Source organism: Excalfactoria chinensis, chromosome 1 (genome assembly GCF_039878825.1).
Source record: "Excalfactoria chinensis isolate bCotChi1 chromosome 1, bCotChi1.hap2, whole genome shotgun sequence".
NCBI classification, from domain to species: Eukaryota; Metazoa; Chordata; class Aves; order Galliformes; family Phasianidae; genus Excalfactoria; species Excalfactoria chinensis.
In genome coordinates, this window is record NC_092825.1 from 38,691,961 (window position 1) to 38,707,135 (window position 15,175).

General features: G+C 44.1%; 1 protein-coding gene across 2 annotated transcripts in view; it reads left to right on the forward strand.

Annotated features, from left to right (window-relative positions):
- Positions 1 to 326: 326 nt before the first annotated feature.
- TMTC2 (transmembrane O-mannosyltransferase targeting cadherins 2) overlaps positions 327 to 15,175 on the forward strand; it is a 243,499-nt gene continuing 228,650 nt past the window's right edge. For both annotated transcript variants that reach the window (XM_072335783.1, XM_072335789.1), the window contains exon 1: positions 327 to 801. In XM_072335783.1, the coding sequence (XP_072191884.1) occupies positions 719 to 801 (83 nt within the window). In that variant the 5' untranslated portion in view covers positions 327 to 718. The remainder of the gene's footprint in view (positions 802 to 15,175) is intronic.

Below are 15,175 nucleotides of genomic sequence, written 5' to 3' on the forward strand. Positions count from 1 at the left end.
AAATACAAGAAAAAGCAGCAGAGAGCAGGGGAAAAAAAAAAAAAAAAGAAAAAAAAGAAAAAAAAGAAAAAAATCAGAGAGAGAAAAAAAAAAAAAAAAAAAAGACACAAAGGACAAGAAGAACACAGAAAGAAAGCAGGAAAGCGGAGAGAGAAAAAGATTTCGAGGTTGGCAGCAGCAGCCCGGACAAGCATCCACCGCACTCCGCCCGTGCAGGAGCCGGATCACGGGCTGGGGTCGGAGCGGAGCCGCCCGGGGTGCGGGCGGGGCGCGGGGCGGGACGGGCGGCACGGAGGGGCGGGCGCGGGGCGGTCCGGCACGCAGGCGCGGTGGGAGCCCGGGGCGCCCCACGCGGGCGCTCCCAGAGCCTCGGCGGCGGCGCCCGGCTCGGCAGCGAGGGGGGCGCGGGCCGGGACCGGGTGGCGTGGCGGTGGCAGAGGCACCAGTAGCGGGAGCGTCCGGGAGCTGCGGGAGGAGGGCGGCACCGCCACCGCTGCGCCCCGCTCAGCCGCGCTCTCGCCTCTGCTCGCCCCGCTGCCATGGGTTAGGGGCGGCGGAGAAGCGGGGAACACCGTCAAGCTGCGGCCGCCGGCGGAGCGCGGAGCGGCGCCCTCGGAGCCAGGGGGCGGACGGCGGCGTCAGGGCGGCCGCCTCGGGGCTGGCGCGGGAGGCCGGGCCGGGGAGCTGACCCGGTGCGAGCGCGGCGGCGGGCGGAGAGATGAGCGCGGAGTTGGTGAGCAGCGCCCTGGGGCTCGCCCTCTACCTCAACACGCTGGGCGCCGACTTCTGCTACGATGACAGGTACGGCGGGCGGGGGGCTGCACACCTGCCGGCGGCGGGGCCGGGCCGGGCCGGACGGCTGGGGGCCGGGGGGGAGCGGGGAGCCCGGAGCACCGGTGCCGGCGGCGGGGACGTTGACGGGGCCGTGACAGCTCGCTGCCAGCCTGCCCTTCTGGCGGGCGCTGCCGCGACTTGGCCGTCCCGGGCCGGGAGCGGAGTGTCGGCGGGGCATGAGGTGCCGTTCCTCCGAGCGCCGGGCGGAGCTGGCCGCCGGCCATTCCGATTGGTGCCTTTTCCGCTGACTTGATCTGATTGCAGTTAGAACGGATGCGTAATTAAAATGTATTAGGGAGAACAGCACGCCTGGCTAAACTTATGAACCGTCCTGGGGTGCTTCATGCGCCGTTGGAATTAAACCATCCGAGAAGCGAGCCGGGATTTACTTTGACAGCTTCTCGGCGGCCCTTCTCCTCCGCTCCGCCCGGCGGGGGTCCCGCGGCTCGGGCTGGTGTCGGTGCCTCGCAGCGCCCTGCGGGGGGAAGCGGGCGGGCGGGCACGGTGCCTCCGGGCGTCCCGCGGGGTGGGACGGGGCAGCGCCCGGTCGGTGAGCTGAGCCGGGGCCGCCTCCCTCGAGCTGCTGCCGGCGGTGCACCTGCCGCGTCGGGAGGAGCTCCACCGTTCCCGCAACATCCTCAGGGCTACAAGCGTGAAAGCGGCGGTGCGGGGCGTGCCGGGATGGGAGCCGCGTCCCTTCGGAGCGGGGCAGCTCTGGCTTCGGTCCTTGGTGTCACTGACACGAAGTCCTGTGGAGCGATTACTTATTTCTGGTGTTTGTGTGAGCTTTCCGGTTACGGACAGGGATTTATTTTTTAAGCCTGTTTTAACATTTGAAAACGTAATACACGGACAGTAAAAGAAGGGAAAAAAGAAAACAGCCGTTATTCTGCTAGGCAGGGTCTGAGTTGAACCAATAGCAAGCAGTATTCTGACACACTGACACTACTTTCAACCCGCTTGTTGTAGCTGAGAGCGGCAGGAGTTGAGGAGTATTTGTGTAACCCTAAGCAGCGTATGTTGCAGTATTTGGGCAGAACTGGGTTGTTTAAGGACGTGCCTGTAAGCCTGTCCGGCAGGCCACTTCAGTTTGGTTTGGGGTAGAAAGCAATTTGAAGTGTTGCCTGATAGTATTGGTGCGGAGGTCAAGGTTACTCTTGCTCTTGCCGGGATGTGCTTTAACACAGCTAGGAAATGGGGGTATTGGAAAGGGTGGAAAAGATAGTTTCACGCTGTCTTCATAATGCTAGTCCCACACTATTTAAAAGGTGTTCTGTTTGCCTTGTAACTAAAGAGCGCGTCTCATCATTTCAACTAAGGTTTAGGTATTCACTAGAGTGCTCTAAAAGTCAGTTAATGGCAGTCCCCAATGCAGGGTCATCCAGTTAGGATGCCTTTCAACTGCAGCCCTGGAAGGGAAAGGCAGGAAGGTTGTTGCTTGCTGGTAATTGTAGGGCTAGGAATGGCAGCGGCTGGCTCTCAGACCTGAAGGATTCCCTTAACGGTAATCACAGGATCTTGCTGCCCTGCAGGAGCCTACTTGAAACATAACAGAGGAAAGGAGGTTGATGCTGGAGCTGCAGGACATGGCCCCCCATGTGGGAGATGGATCATACTACTAACTTTAAGTGAATCAAGATTGTGCCTTTATGCTGGGAGCCTGCAATCTTGATTTCAGGAGGGTAGCATATTGCTTTACCTTTTTCTGCTTCCTTTGCCAAGTGTATTGAAATTAGATCAGACTGTTGTTTTTTATTTTATTTTTTTTAATATAGTGATCAAGCTTACTTTATAAAGGGTGTCTGCAATTGCTTTCTGTGTGTTTTTATGTAGGTTGGTTAAGATTAAGTGGCGTCATAAAAACTTCTTAGAACAAAATCAATTTCCCAATGGTAAAACTTAATATTTTAGCGGCTGCACTGCACCAAACCAAAGCCTGTATGGGCAGTGATATAACAAGCTTACTTGTACTCTGAGGTTTATGACTTTGTATCAAAGAATTCAATATTTTGTTTCCTACCCTTCACCCTATGAAACTGAAATTGAATGAATTTGAAAAGTATTTGTTCTCACTTTTCATCTCGAGTCTGCCTAACTCACTGCTGCTTTCGTGCTGGATAACGTGACGTGCGCATAATCAGTGCAAATGTGATCTCTTAGATCGATTGGCTTATTGATTAGTGTGAATGGAAGTGACAGCTTCTAAACCTGAGAGCCCAGCGCAAAGAGGAGTCACTGTTGTTTTCTCTGTGTATCTTGGAAACGAGCTTTTGTCACCCTGTTCCCTACTGCTGTAATTTTAACAGGCAGCTGTGATATTCTCTAGAAAAATGTGTAGATTACTGGGGAGGAGATCAGTAATAATCCTGTTCATTTTTGGAACAAATGAATGCACTTCCTATTCTCTTTTTGCTTTTGTTTTTAACTTTAAAATGGGTATGGCATGCATTAAACTGTAAGAAGTGACAAGTGTGGGGTGAGTGGTGGATGCATGTCTGATGTCATCATGAGCTCACGTTGCACGTTAATAAACATTTACTTATTGTTGAGCAAAAGCAAAATCATTTCGGAAGCAGTAAGAAGAGGTAGGGAGAAATGCTATTTTTATTCCTGTGAATGTATTGAAGATTTAACATATTGGACTGTGTTAAATCCAGCTCCTTGCCAGATTAAGGGGGGCTAATCTCCAGTCGCTGCACATGAAGCCCTTGTTTTGGGCTAAGATCTACCTGCATCACAGGAGGGAAACCTATGGCTGCAGTGAGGCTAACAACCTGGCATTTTTATTTTTCCTTGCCGCTTGAGCCCACCCCAAGCAGGCAATCTGAGCTATGGGCCCCTCACGCGACCTGTGTTAAGTACGACAGATCCCTGTCAGCTTGTAACTGGGGTGTGAAAGATTTAGTACTCTGAGTGTCCTGGGGTCATATGCTGCTGTGGTGCGTGTCCGAAGCTACTCATCCACTGAGGTGTGTTCCTTTTTCCTCCCAAATGTCAGAAGGAAGGCATGGTTTGAGGGGGCCACTAGGACGAATCTTTAACTGATGCATTTTCTCTGTGCCCATTATGCATATTTTCTGGAGCACCAGTTTTGCCAGACTTCTGGCTCCCTGAAGGATGCTGACCAGATCTCCATGGCTTGTGCTGCATTGTGTTTAATGGGCCTGAATGGGGCAGCCTTGCTGATGGGAGAAACGGAGTCAAACTGCCTTGTTCCAAAGCTACAGAATTACAAGCTGCATCGAAGAAATCATAATGAATGCCTTTGTGGTGTAGTGTCAGTTTTACATGATTTGAAAATAGTCTGAGGCCATGCCCATTGCACAGTACCTCTGTTGGGTCTGCCCGTGAGAATTAATCTAGCAAGTGACCCAAATACAGGCACTAGAAGAACAAGTGTAAGTACACTGGGGAAAATTGCTTGCCATCTGTCTCCTTGTTGAATGTGTATATTTGATTATTAATTTACATCTGTGATTTTTATGGCTCCTTTTTGTCATCCACTCTGTTTCTCAGCTCCAAGTGCACCTCTCCAACAGCCTTCAGCAGATCCAGTTCTCAGGTGGCTGCAGTCTTTTCAGTTCCAACAGTGAGGCCAGCTGCGGGGAAAAACTGAAGAAGCGGGACATTCATGCTTTATCTGTAGTGTTTTCCCTTTGTCCCTGCTTCTGTGTCTTACACGTGCTAATTTCAAATGACCACAAGGATATTTTGTAAATGGAGCATGCCCTTGTGTTTGCTGATAAGGCAAAAAGTAATCCAGAGAGGATGCCTGAGTAACCGAGGAGGCATAGTTTTCAAGTACTGCATTTGAGGATCGACCAAGCAAGCCAGCCTGCCTGGCAGCGTGAATCTGGCCTAATAATGTTCCATTACTGTGATGTCTGTTCTATTTTCAATGCTGAACATCATTTTAAAATATATTTGACCTATAGCTTTAAAATCATCTGTTCATAAAAAATTGTGTTGAATAAAACACTTTGATCAAAACATAAAATCTGTTTCATCAAGATAATGTGGTGTTCTGTGTTCTTTTTTTTTTTCCTGCAGTAAGGTATAGAGGTATTTGGAGGCAAAAAAGAAATTGTCCCCACAGGCTTCATTTGAAGATTTCTGTTACATAGCACTTAGATAAACTGTGCTGCTTTTGGTAGGTGGTTCAGGGAATAAATTCATGACTGTTAGCAGACGGAGAGTCTCCCTGAGTCACTGGCGGGATGTAGCTCATCTGCAGGAAGTTCTTCCAGCGCACAATGGAGTTACAAATTCAAATGATCCACTTTCTCCTGCATCTCCCATATGTATTCCAGCTGCGCTTCTGAATCTCTTTAAGTTTGCCAGAGTGAAAGTTGCGCAGAAGTCTCTCATCTCAATTTGTTAACCATCTGATAGCTGCAGGAATGCTGAACTAGATCTACTTTGCCTCCCTCATCTGGAAGTTTGCCTTTTCCTTGTTGGCTAAAGATTTTTTTTCCTAGTGAAGCTGACTGAAGCAGGCTTTGCTGTTTGTTTGTGGAATTTCTTTCTTTAGCTGAAGTGTTTGATGCTGAAGCTGTAGATGCAAGGCCCGCTGGCAACCTGTGGTGAAAGTTGCTCCAAACATACAATTGGAGAAACAGACTAAATCTGAAGAGAGAGATGCTTGTTCTCATTGTTATTTATGTAAGAATTGAATCTGTTATTTGGGCCAATGTTTACAGTTAGATTTTATCTTTGAATTACTTTGCAGGCTTGAATTGGATCAACTGTCTTTTTTAAACAATCTTCACTAATTTTTGTCAGAATTGTTGATTGAAAGATGGAAATGTTTTACCTGGAGTTTGAATCTTAGGCCAAAAGTCCTTCTCTGATGCTTTGGCTCCCAGGGCAGTCTCTTTGTTAAATTTCTCATGGTTGCGGATGCTTTTTGCTGCTCTTTGACATTTGGCAGCTCTTGAACTTCTGTGTTTTCCTGCTTGGGGCATGTGGTTGCATAAACTCTCCTTACCTACCTTCAGTTGGGGTGCTTCTTGCGTGGGAGGGTTGGTTAAGTCAGGATGACCGTGGGATTTCATTTCACTTCCAGATCTGGTTCTTAAGTCATGTACCAGTAGCCTCAGGATAGTCTTCTAGACCTGAGAAATTCAAGTTATGACTTGCACAGACGGGCCCTCCCAAGTAAGCAGGGGAGGATACAAGTCCTGCATTTCACTTCCTTGTATCATGCTCTACTGAACTCCACGCTGAACCATTTTTTCCAGAAGTCCAATTCCTGTTGCTGAGTGAAACTTGAAGTGCCACAGGAGATGTTTTTTGGAATCACACCCCAGGTGTTATTTAACATCTTGACTTTACTGCTCAGTTTGTTAACTTCAGGACAGTCAAAATACCTTGCAGACCTGTGGATGTCACATAATGGTCATCTGCAAAAGGCAGCAGTGTTCCCTTAGGCTCTCCCTTCTGCTGGGGCACAAAACAGTGCTGCTGTTACTTATTTGACCACTTATTTTGAAACAAATCTGCTGGATGGTTGGGATGTCAGTTAAGGATCAAGTATCTGTCAAACTGTGTTTCATTTTGAAGAAGGAGAAAACCAGTAAATCAAACAGTTTGAGGCCAATGAGACTTGTTCATCCAGCGCCCTTTGGAGAGGGATCACTGGCCATTATGCTCTGATGCACTGCCATTTGAGCAATCCCTGGCCTTAAGCTTCATGAGGGAGAAAAAGTAGAAGTGATGTCCTTAAATCCTTGTGTTCTCTGGGCATATTGGGGTTTTGTATCAAGGTGTTAGTAGTGGGGGAGCTGCAGTGGTGGCTTCTATGAGGTGAGTCTAGCAGCTGTTCCGTGTCAGATCAGAACCAGCTCCAGTTGCTCCAAAAGGGCCCCACCCCTGGGCAGAGATGAGCTGGGTGTGCCCTGGGAGAGCTGATATAAGAAAGGGAAAAACAGCATCTGGGAGACACAGCCCTGAAGCCACTGAAGTCAGGGCAGGAGGTGCTCCAGGTGTGTTCCCTGCAGCCCAGAAGAGGCCCATGGTGAAGCCAGCTGTCCTCCTGCAGTCAGTGTGCACCATGCAGAGCAGATCTCTGTGTGCAACCATTAGGAGCACCCTGGGTGGAAGCTGCAGCCCATGGGGAGGATGCTGTGGTGGGGCAGGAGGGCTGGGGGAGCTGCCACCCATGCAGGACAGTACTTCAAGGGCGAGCCCTGTGATACAGACCTGTGTTGGAGCAGTGCTTGGAGAGCTACAGCCTGTAGGAAACCCAGACAAGGTCTGTTCAGGAAGGATGACATCCTGTGGGAGGGACCCCATGTGGAGCAGGGGTAGAGTGACCACAAAGGAGCAGTGGAGATGAAGGAATATAAATTGACTGCATCCCCTCTTCTCCTGTGCTTCTTATGTGAAGGGAGCAGAAGGAGGATGACAGGGGAGTGTCTTTTAGTTTCCTTCTGGTTCTCACTACTCTAATCAGTTATCAATAGATGGTAAATTATATTAATAATACTGTACTGAGTCTGTTTTTGTTTTGCCCATGTTGGTAATTAGAGCGCCATTTCCCTGTTGTTATCTTGATCCTTAAGCCCTATTTCATCCTGTTTTATCCACCTATTCTATTGAGGAGTGGGAGTGACAGATCCATGTGGTGATGCTGAGCTGCCCACTGGTGTGAAACCACCACACCAGGACACTGTGAATTGCTGTTAGCATTCATTTTCTGATGGCTTTGTGAGGGTTTTTTTTTCAGGAATAGTAGGAGGTTTCAGCTGGAGGTAAACAATAATGCTCATTTATTGTCATCACATACCATCTTTCCTTCTTCTCATCTTTTTAATTGCTGCAAAACATGTTACAAAATCAGTGTAATCTCTCAAAGAGTGTGCAGGGGTATGTGCAGTCCACATAGTAAATAAAATAGCGGGATTTTGTTTTATGCTCAAAACTTGTCATTAGGTGATCTCAAGCATCCATCCTCCACCAGAGAGCTGGACAGACATCTATTTGAAATCTTTCAGAAGGGCTGCTGAATTTATTGGTCAGTCTCTGCTGGCTGTGAGCACTCTCTCCTCTTCAGCTCAGTCCAGGCCAAAGTTTTACAGGTGAGGGAAAGTGGATTTTCCATATGAAGGTGCAGACCAGCACTGCTAGACAACTGGATGGGCCACTGGCATCCCCTATTACTCACAGACCTGTCAGTAGACCAGAAAACCCCTCCCTGACCTCTGACCCGTGTTTCAAGTGAGGATAGCTTTTTCAACATCCTGTTTCCAGGGTGGATTTTTCTCGGCTTAGTGTTACTCTAGGCTATTTTGCTAATGAGAGGGTTATGTGATTTTAACTCCTATCTGCTTTAGTCAGTCTGGTATTAGTTCAGAGGAACAAGGCGGTAATTGGTAGCAGAACTATCGCTGTAAAGTCTCTGCCAGTGTCTGGATGTTATTTTCATGCAACTTGTTAATTTGCATACTTAAATCCTAAAAAAGGACTTGAATGCTTGAAATGGGGTCACAATTCAGTGACCAAAATTGTCATGGAAACAGACCCACTGAGCAGCAGCTTAAACTGCTTCTAGATCTTTGTTCTGTCTTCCTTTCCCACTCCCTGACTTTTTAGATGAAACGATTAATAATTGGCCCTGGGCAGAGGAGCCATGCTTCAGCATGCCTTTCTCTAAGACACTAAGCATCCTTACTGCAGAACAGCCTGCATCCTATGCTTAGGACATCCCTCTCATGGGAGACCAGTCTGGAACCCTCTCAAATTCCTAAATGAAAGATAGATATACCACAAGTGTTTGCAGTCCCAATTTGGAGACATGATTCGATTTCTGTACTTAGCTTTTTTGTTTATATGATCACCTGCCCTCAGTAAGCATAACTTTGTTTTTTATTGCTTTTCTGAGAATTTTCTGCCCCTCTAATAAAAGAAAAGCTGAGTCCTGAGTTGGATGGCTCTCTGTGACTTAGGTGCCTTCCTCTGGAAGCAGTGATGAGCTGCTATGTACGTAAGCTCCCAACACTATGATACACCAGTGGTGCCATTATGGCATCTAGCCTCAGACTTCTATGCAGTGATGTTTCTCAGTTGATACTGTTTAAAATAGCCATGAGGTTTTACTTGGTAAGTTACAGAAGCCAATAATGATTATTTGATACATATAAAAAAACCCACAACAATATTTGACTAAAGCACTAAGGAATGCTCTTCCTCTAAAAATCATCCTCTTAAGTTAATGTTTTCAGTGGGTTTAAGGTAATGTGGTTACTCCATGGGGAAATGTTGCCTGTTATGAAGATCTTTGAGGATTAGTGCTGGTACCAAGAAAATATACCTGTCTATACATAGGATTCAGAGAGGCCCTGTGTTGCGGAGTATTACAGTTAAAAAGAAAATCCAATTCTGAAAGCTACCCAGCTAGCACTGAACTTGATTTGGTTTTGTTGATGAGTTTGTTTATTATGGCTTCACCAGTAGAAGAAATGAGAGTCGTCATGAAGAGGCAAGCATCGGTGTGTAGAGATAGGAGGGCTAATGTGGCCTCTAGATGGTAGACAGAGATGGTATGCTTTGAAATAGTGGTCACTTTGCAATGAGGGATTCAGTTCACCGAATTGTGAAGTAATAGGTCAGCATCTTGGATCAGAGCTAGAACTGCTTAATCCAGCATGTTTTTTTCTTCAAGTGACTAATTTGTTCCAGGAACCCAACATGAGATTTTAAAGTGCTACTTCCAAAAATATAAGTCTCTTCTAGGAATTTTTAGAGTTTTTTTGTGTCTCTGTATAGTTTGGTCCCATCTTATACAGGTGTTCTTTTGTTTTGTTTTGTTGTTTTTTTTTTTTTTTGTTTTGTTTTGTTTTTTTTTTTGGGTGTACCTGTAAGAAGGCACAGGAGGATCTCACCAACTGCAGAGCGCAGTAGTATATTAACCAATACACTTAAAGTTTGCCTTTTAAAGCACACAATGTGTATGTCTTTACTGGGTGTTTAGTTCTCTGTCACTTCCTCTTTCTCATTCTGTGTCTGTTTGTGATTTTAGCCATATTCTAGCACTGTGATAACCCAAATGTTCTTGACCCTATTTTGCAGTATCATCACAGTTATGGGTCCTGATCAGTTACAGCTGGCTCCTTGTTTCTGTGGACTTGTACTTTACTAGTTTGAGAAGGGGTTTAGGTCTAGTTAGAAATTCAAGTGAGATGCTTGCAGTTGCCTCTACAACTGTTAGAGTAACTTTCCTAACCTGTGTAACACTCGGGATTTCCCTGATTGAAGTTGAAGGAGCCTGTGCTGGCTTCACTGGGACTGTGTGAACTTGTGGTGGTGGTTCTGTAGGCTGTGAGCCTTCTGCTGTGTACTCTTTCCCGTTCTTTATACTCTTTAAAAACAAAACAAAACCACAAAAAACTCATCCAAAACAACAACAACAACAAAAAAAGCCCTCTTTTTGTTTCCAAATAAAAATATTTGAAGGAGTATTGTGCCCTGCCATATCCTCTCATTTCCATCAATTATAGGAACATGAAGGTGCAATCATGCGTTCACTTGCGCTTCATGCTGTCTTTATTTGAGTTGACTGCTTAGTGGGGCTGTAGTGCTGGTTGGTTGTTTTGATTTCAATAAAAAGATGAAGAGTTAATTAGGCTCAAGTGTGAGGCGTAGGCTCAGAAATGGCACAATATCTTAAAAAGCCTTATTTTGTGAGTTCTCAGTTCTCTAGATACCACTACAATAAGATATATATATATTTTTACCTTAGATTAAGACACTAGTTGTCTGGCTTTCCTTGTTGATGTCAGAATTTCATCAGGGATTCATCCTGTGCAACAGACTGAAATCAGATGAGAAGCTCTGTGTGGAAGTTAGGTTTGTGGGTCTCTAGTAAAACTGTTCTCCTTCTGCCATCCTTTCTTTCACCTTTCAGACCTCTCCCCAGCAAATCTCATACCAAAGATGGGTAGATACTTCTGATAATGGCAGACATCTATGTGTCTATTTCCTTGCTGAAAAAAAACAACCAAACAACTGGATTGTAATAGGAAGTTACTTGTAGTATTCCATGGAGCTTGAGTGTATGAGTGTATGTTCTTGGTTTTTTCCAAACAGTTGCTTGAAGAAACAGATGTACTTGAAGAAACTTTCTAAGATTATTTATTTATTTATTTTTCAGGAAGAAAAGGAAGATTGGTCTTGCAAAAGCAGAGTTAGTTGCAGAAGAAAGACTTCGTTCTCTAATTTGTTATTTGTAATTAAACTTCTGATCGTTTGCATTTCTATAATTAAAGCAGAAGAAAACTGGGCCTTTCTAAAAGCCTTTTGATCTGAGTTAGGGTTCCAGTGCCAAAACAATAATTTAAATGCCCCATGGCTATATAAATAAAGCTTGCAGAGAGAAAAAATACAAAGTGAATTATGAAAAATTTAATCAAATAACATTGCATTTTTTGTGTGTAGTAGCTTGTTTTGGTAATGCAAGCAGGCCTTTCCTTTTTAACACGAGTGTACTTCAGTAAGTGTTGTATTTTATATAAGATGACTTAGCTGTATGTTCTACTCCATTTCACAGTACACTACTAATTTCTTTATGTAAGTTGTTAAAAACTGTAGTATTTCTCTTTAATAAACACTGTGCTTCTGAAGAATTCTTGGGATGCACTTTTTTTTTTTTTTTTTTTTTTTTTAGAAGGAGAAGGACTTAACTATGGGGAAAGGCCAGGAAGTAGATGGCTCCTTGAGTTGCTGGCCTTGTGTTAAACAGACCCCATGTGAGATCCCTTCAGGCTGCTCTTCACTGACAACTGCCCTTGTGCACTGCCTGAGTTCTGCAATGATAGCTGAGATCAGCCCTGCACCAGAGCTGTGGTGTGAGGTAGCTTGCAGTACCCTGAGCACGGTTATGGGGCTATTGGAGAGCTGCTGGCAGGTGGTATGTGAAAGCCATGCCCACCCCAAGAGGCTTGGAGTTGTATGTCTGGATGTGCCCTGAGCTACTGTGCAAGACATTACATCTTTTACTGTTTCCTCTCTCCCTGTTTTTGCCCCTTATGTGATTACAGGCTCTTGGCAGCCGAAGTGGCATCTTTAATATACATACAGCACTGGTTGCCTCAGAATGATAAGGGCATCTGGTTGTGGGCATCTGGCTGTTGTAAAAGGATGATTCAGCTTAAAGAATGGAAGCTTATTGGAAGTTCTTTTATTCCATAGAGTTGCTAGGTGTGTGGGTGCTATTTAGCCAGGACAGATTGGCTGCAGTCTCCCTTTCCTCTGAGTATGTTCCGCTGTAGGATTTTACCAAAGATTTTATTGTCTTTTCTTTTTATGTGACTCTAACTCTTTTTTTGGATTCGTGTTGAATGAGTTGGTTTGCGTCAGTTCAAAACTGAATCCCAAATTACCCTGATATTTGATGGTCCTAGATACTTGGTGTTCCTGACTGGCTAGTACAGGGTTAAAACAAGTAGGAAGGATTAAGTGTCCAGGCAGCAGGAAGTTAGTTTGTCCTCTGGAATTTAGAGCCTGCTTTTAGCACTTGACAAAGAAAATAATGAAAGGATGTTAACAAAAAGTAGATATTTCTAACCACATGAAATTGATTTGTAGAGGTACGATAAACCTGTGAAAGATTCTGCAGGAAATTCTCCTGTAGGGGACAGTCAGCTATTTCTTTCTTTCTTTTAATGTATGCTTTTCAGCCACTAAATGCAATCTCTTCCAAAAGCAGTTAAAGACTATCCTGGAGTTGGACAGACTCTCTGGTGAGTTGGGGGAAGGATTCCATTAAGGAAAAAGTTCTGAGGAATATTGGCTTTCACCTAGTTGTGCAATCCACTGATGTATAATATTAATAGGAATTAACATGTAGTATGTTTCTCTTGAAAAATGGTAAAAAATATGAACTACAGGTATATAAGAATACCTGTAGTGTTTTGTCCATCTGATGTTAAGATTTGTGTTTAATCTACTTAGGTTCCTCCAAATGTAACGCCTCCTATTTATTCCTATGGAAACTAAAACAAAGAGCACAGTAACGCCATTTTATAGAGCAAATTCTCAGCTACAACACACTATTTTCAACATGGCTACTGACATTCGTTATGCATTTTTGCCAATGATGAACAAGAACCTACATGGCATGCTCATAAAAATTTACATCAGTGGAAGTGACCCACTCTTGCCACTGCTGAAATGCACCACCCACTACCTCATCATGCTCACATCTGCCGTTTGGTCTCCATAAACATCCATCAAGCCCTGATCATTGTCAATGTGTGCAATATTTTCTGCACACAGGAATTCAGTGACACACCTTTGCTTCATCTGCGCGTCTTTGTCACACTGCCCCTCTGCTGCCATCTGTCACATGGGAACAAATGTAACAGAATATTGGTGAGAAGATTCCACCTCTACTGTCATACCACCAACATCTACTTCTGATTCTGTGGGCCAACATACTGAAATGGGAGGCATTACTTTTTTAGCAGCCATTGTACTGTGTTTCGGAGCTGTTGATCTGAGGTGTTTGGGATTCTGCTGATTTTGCAGAACAAGAGAAGGTTTTCTGCTCTGTATGCTGCTATGGATCTCAGCACTCCTTGGGGGCAGTGTTGGAGGAGTCTTATCTAAGCAAGAAAATTGAATAGTAAAGGTCTGAAGGTGATGAGTGTGATATGTATATCTTGAAAGGCTTGAAGCAGTAGCTTAAAGCAAGGTACCACCCTGTTAGGAACAGTTTCCAAAAGTCACATGCTGTGTGAAATTTAAATGTGCCTACTTGACTCTGAGCTTGGTTTGCTCTGAAATTCTTGCAGTTTGAAAACTGTAGATTTTTGTTGAGACTCTCTGTATAGTAGCTTATTATAGGTGAGGAGTTTTTGTTTATGTTCATGCTGTGCAAATTGTTAATGACATGAAAAAGTGTATGAGCTTGTTGTGCAGCAAAAGGTTTTCATTGCTTGAAACCCAACATGTTACAGTACCCGTTTCTGAATAAGTGACTCTAAAGCATGCAAATCAAGAACTAATACACAGGTAAGTGTAAGTGTGGAAGAGTTTGCAGGGTTCTGGCATAAACACTGTTACTAAGTGTCTTATTCTTTCTATAAATATTTAAGAAAAATCTAAGTGATGTGATGGATGGTGGATGGGATTCAGATCATTTTTTTTTTTTTTAGTTTTATTTTCTTCTGCCCTCATATAATTTCAATGATAATGCTTAAAAGTGTAAGTTGCACTTGATTGCCTGAGTACAGGCAAGGCAATAGGGACTTCTGTCCATTGTGTAGCACAGCAGGATTGATGGCTGAGTGTTTTTGCTTGAGCAACCCTGAGAACACTTTATTTTGCATACTTCCTTTAAGACAAGAAATCACAGGGAAACATATATATACAGAGTATATAAAAGCATAGTGTTGTACTTTATATTCGCTGTACTGTATGGCTAGAAAGATAACTAGTGAGTAGAGATTATTTGTCTTCTATCCTCGTTTCTCATTGAATCCTATATGAAATGCATGAGGTAGCAGAACACAGTCCTGCTAAGGAAGAGCAGATATTGTGATAATTCATAGCATGAACCTGAAATCATGCCAGTTAGTCCTTTGCCAAGGGTAAGTGAACACACTTGTAGAATAAGTTGCTCAAGGCAGACCACTTATCATGCTGTATTTTACTTTGTAAAATGCAAAAGAGCCCTGTGCATAGCAGGACAGTTGCATTTAATATGCATATTTAATTGCACATATAATAACAGACATAATTTTCCATCCTTGCAGTCCTATCTTATGTCTGCACCAACAGTGCAGGTCATGGAGGGAAGGAAGGGATGGACTGCAATCAGCGAATCTTCCTACAGAGTGATTAAATTAGTATCAAATTATGCCCTTAGGATATTTCTAAGCTCTCAAATATAGTAAGCAGTATGGTAATCAAAAAAAAAAAAAAAGGATGTTGTTTTTTCTATTCATAGAGTCTTTGTTTCTGTAGTTGTTCTGAGTTTCAGCAGGAATTCCTACCATTTTGCTTTCTGCAGCAAAGGATCTGTGTTGACTGCAGTTTTTATCTCTTTTTCTGCTGAGGGTTAGAAGCTAGGTACATGGGTCACCTTTCACTCATTCTAAATAAAACTAAATGAGGAAGCAAGTACAGAGATTATATTTCAGCTATTGCTTCGGGAACTGACTAAACGTTGATTTAATTGAATTCAATTTAGATTGGTTGAATGTTGCTACTGTTGTAATTAAGGAAAGAAAACTGCAGCTACCTAATCTGTTTTTCTGTCCCTTGTACCTGCCTGAAATTTATTCTTTTCTAAATTGCAAACGAGCAAGTGAAGTATCCTGCTAAGCAAAATCAGTATTTG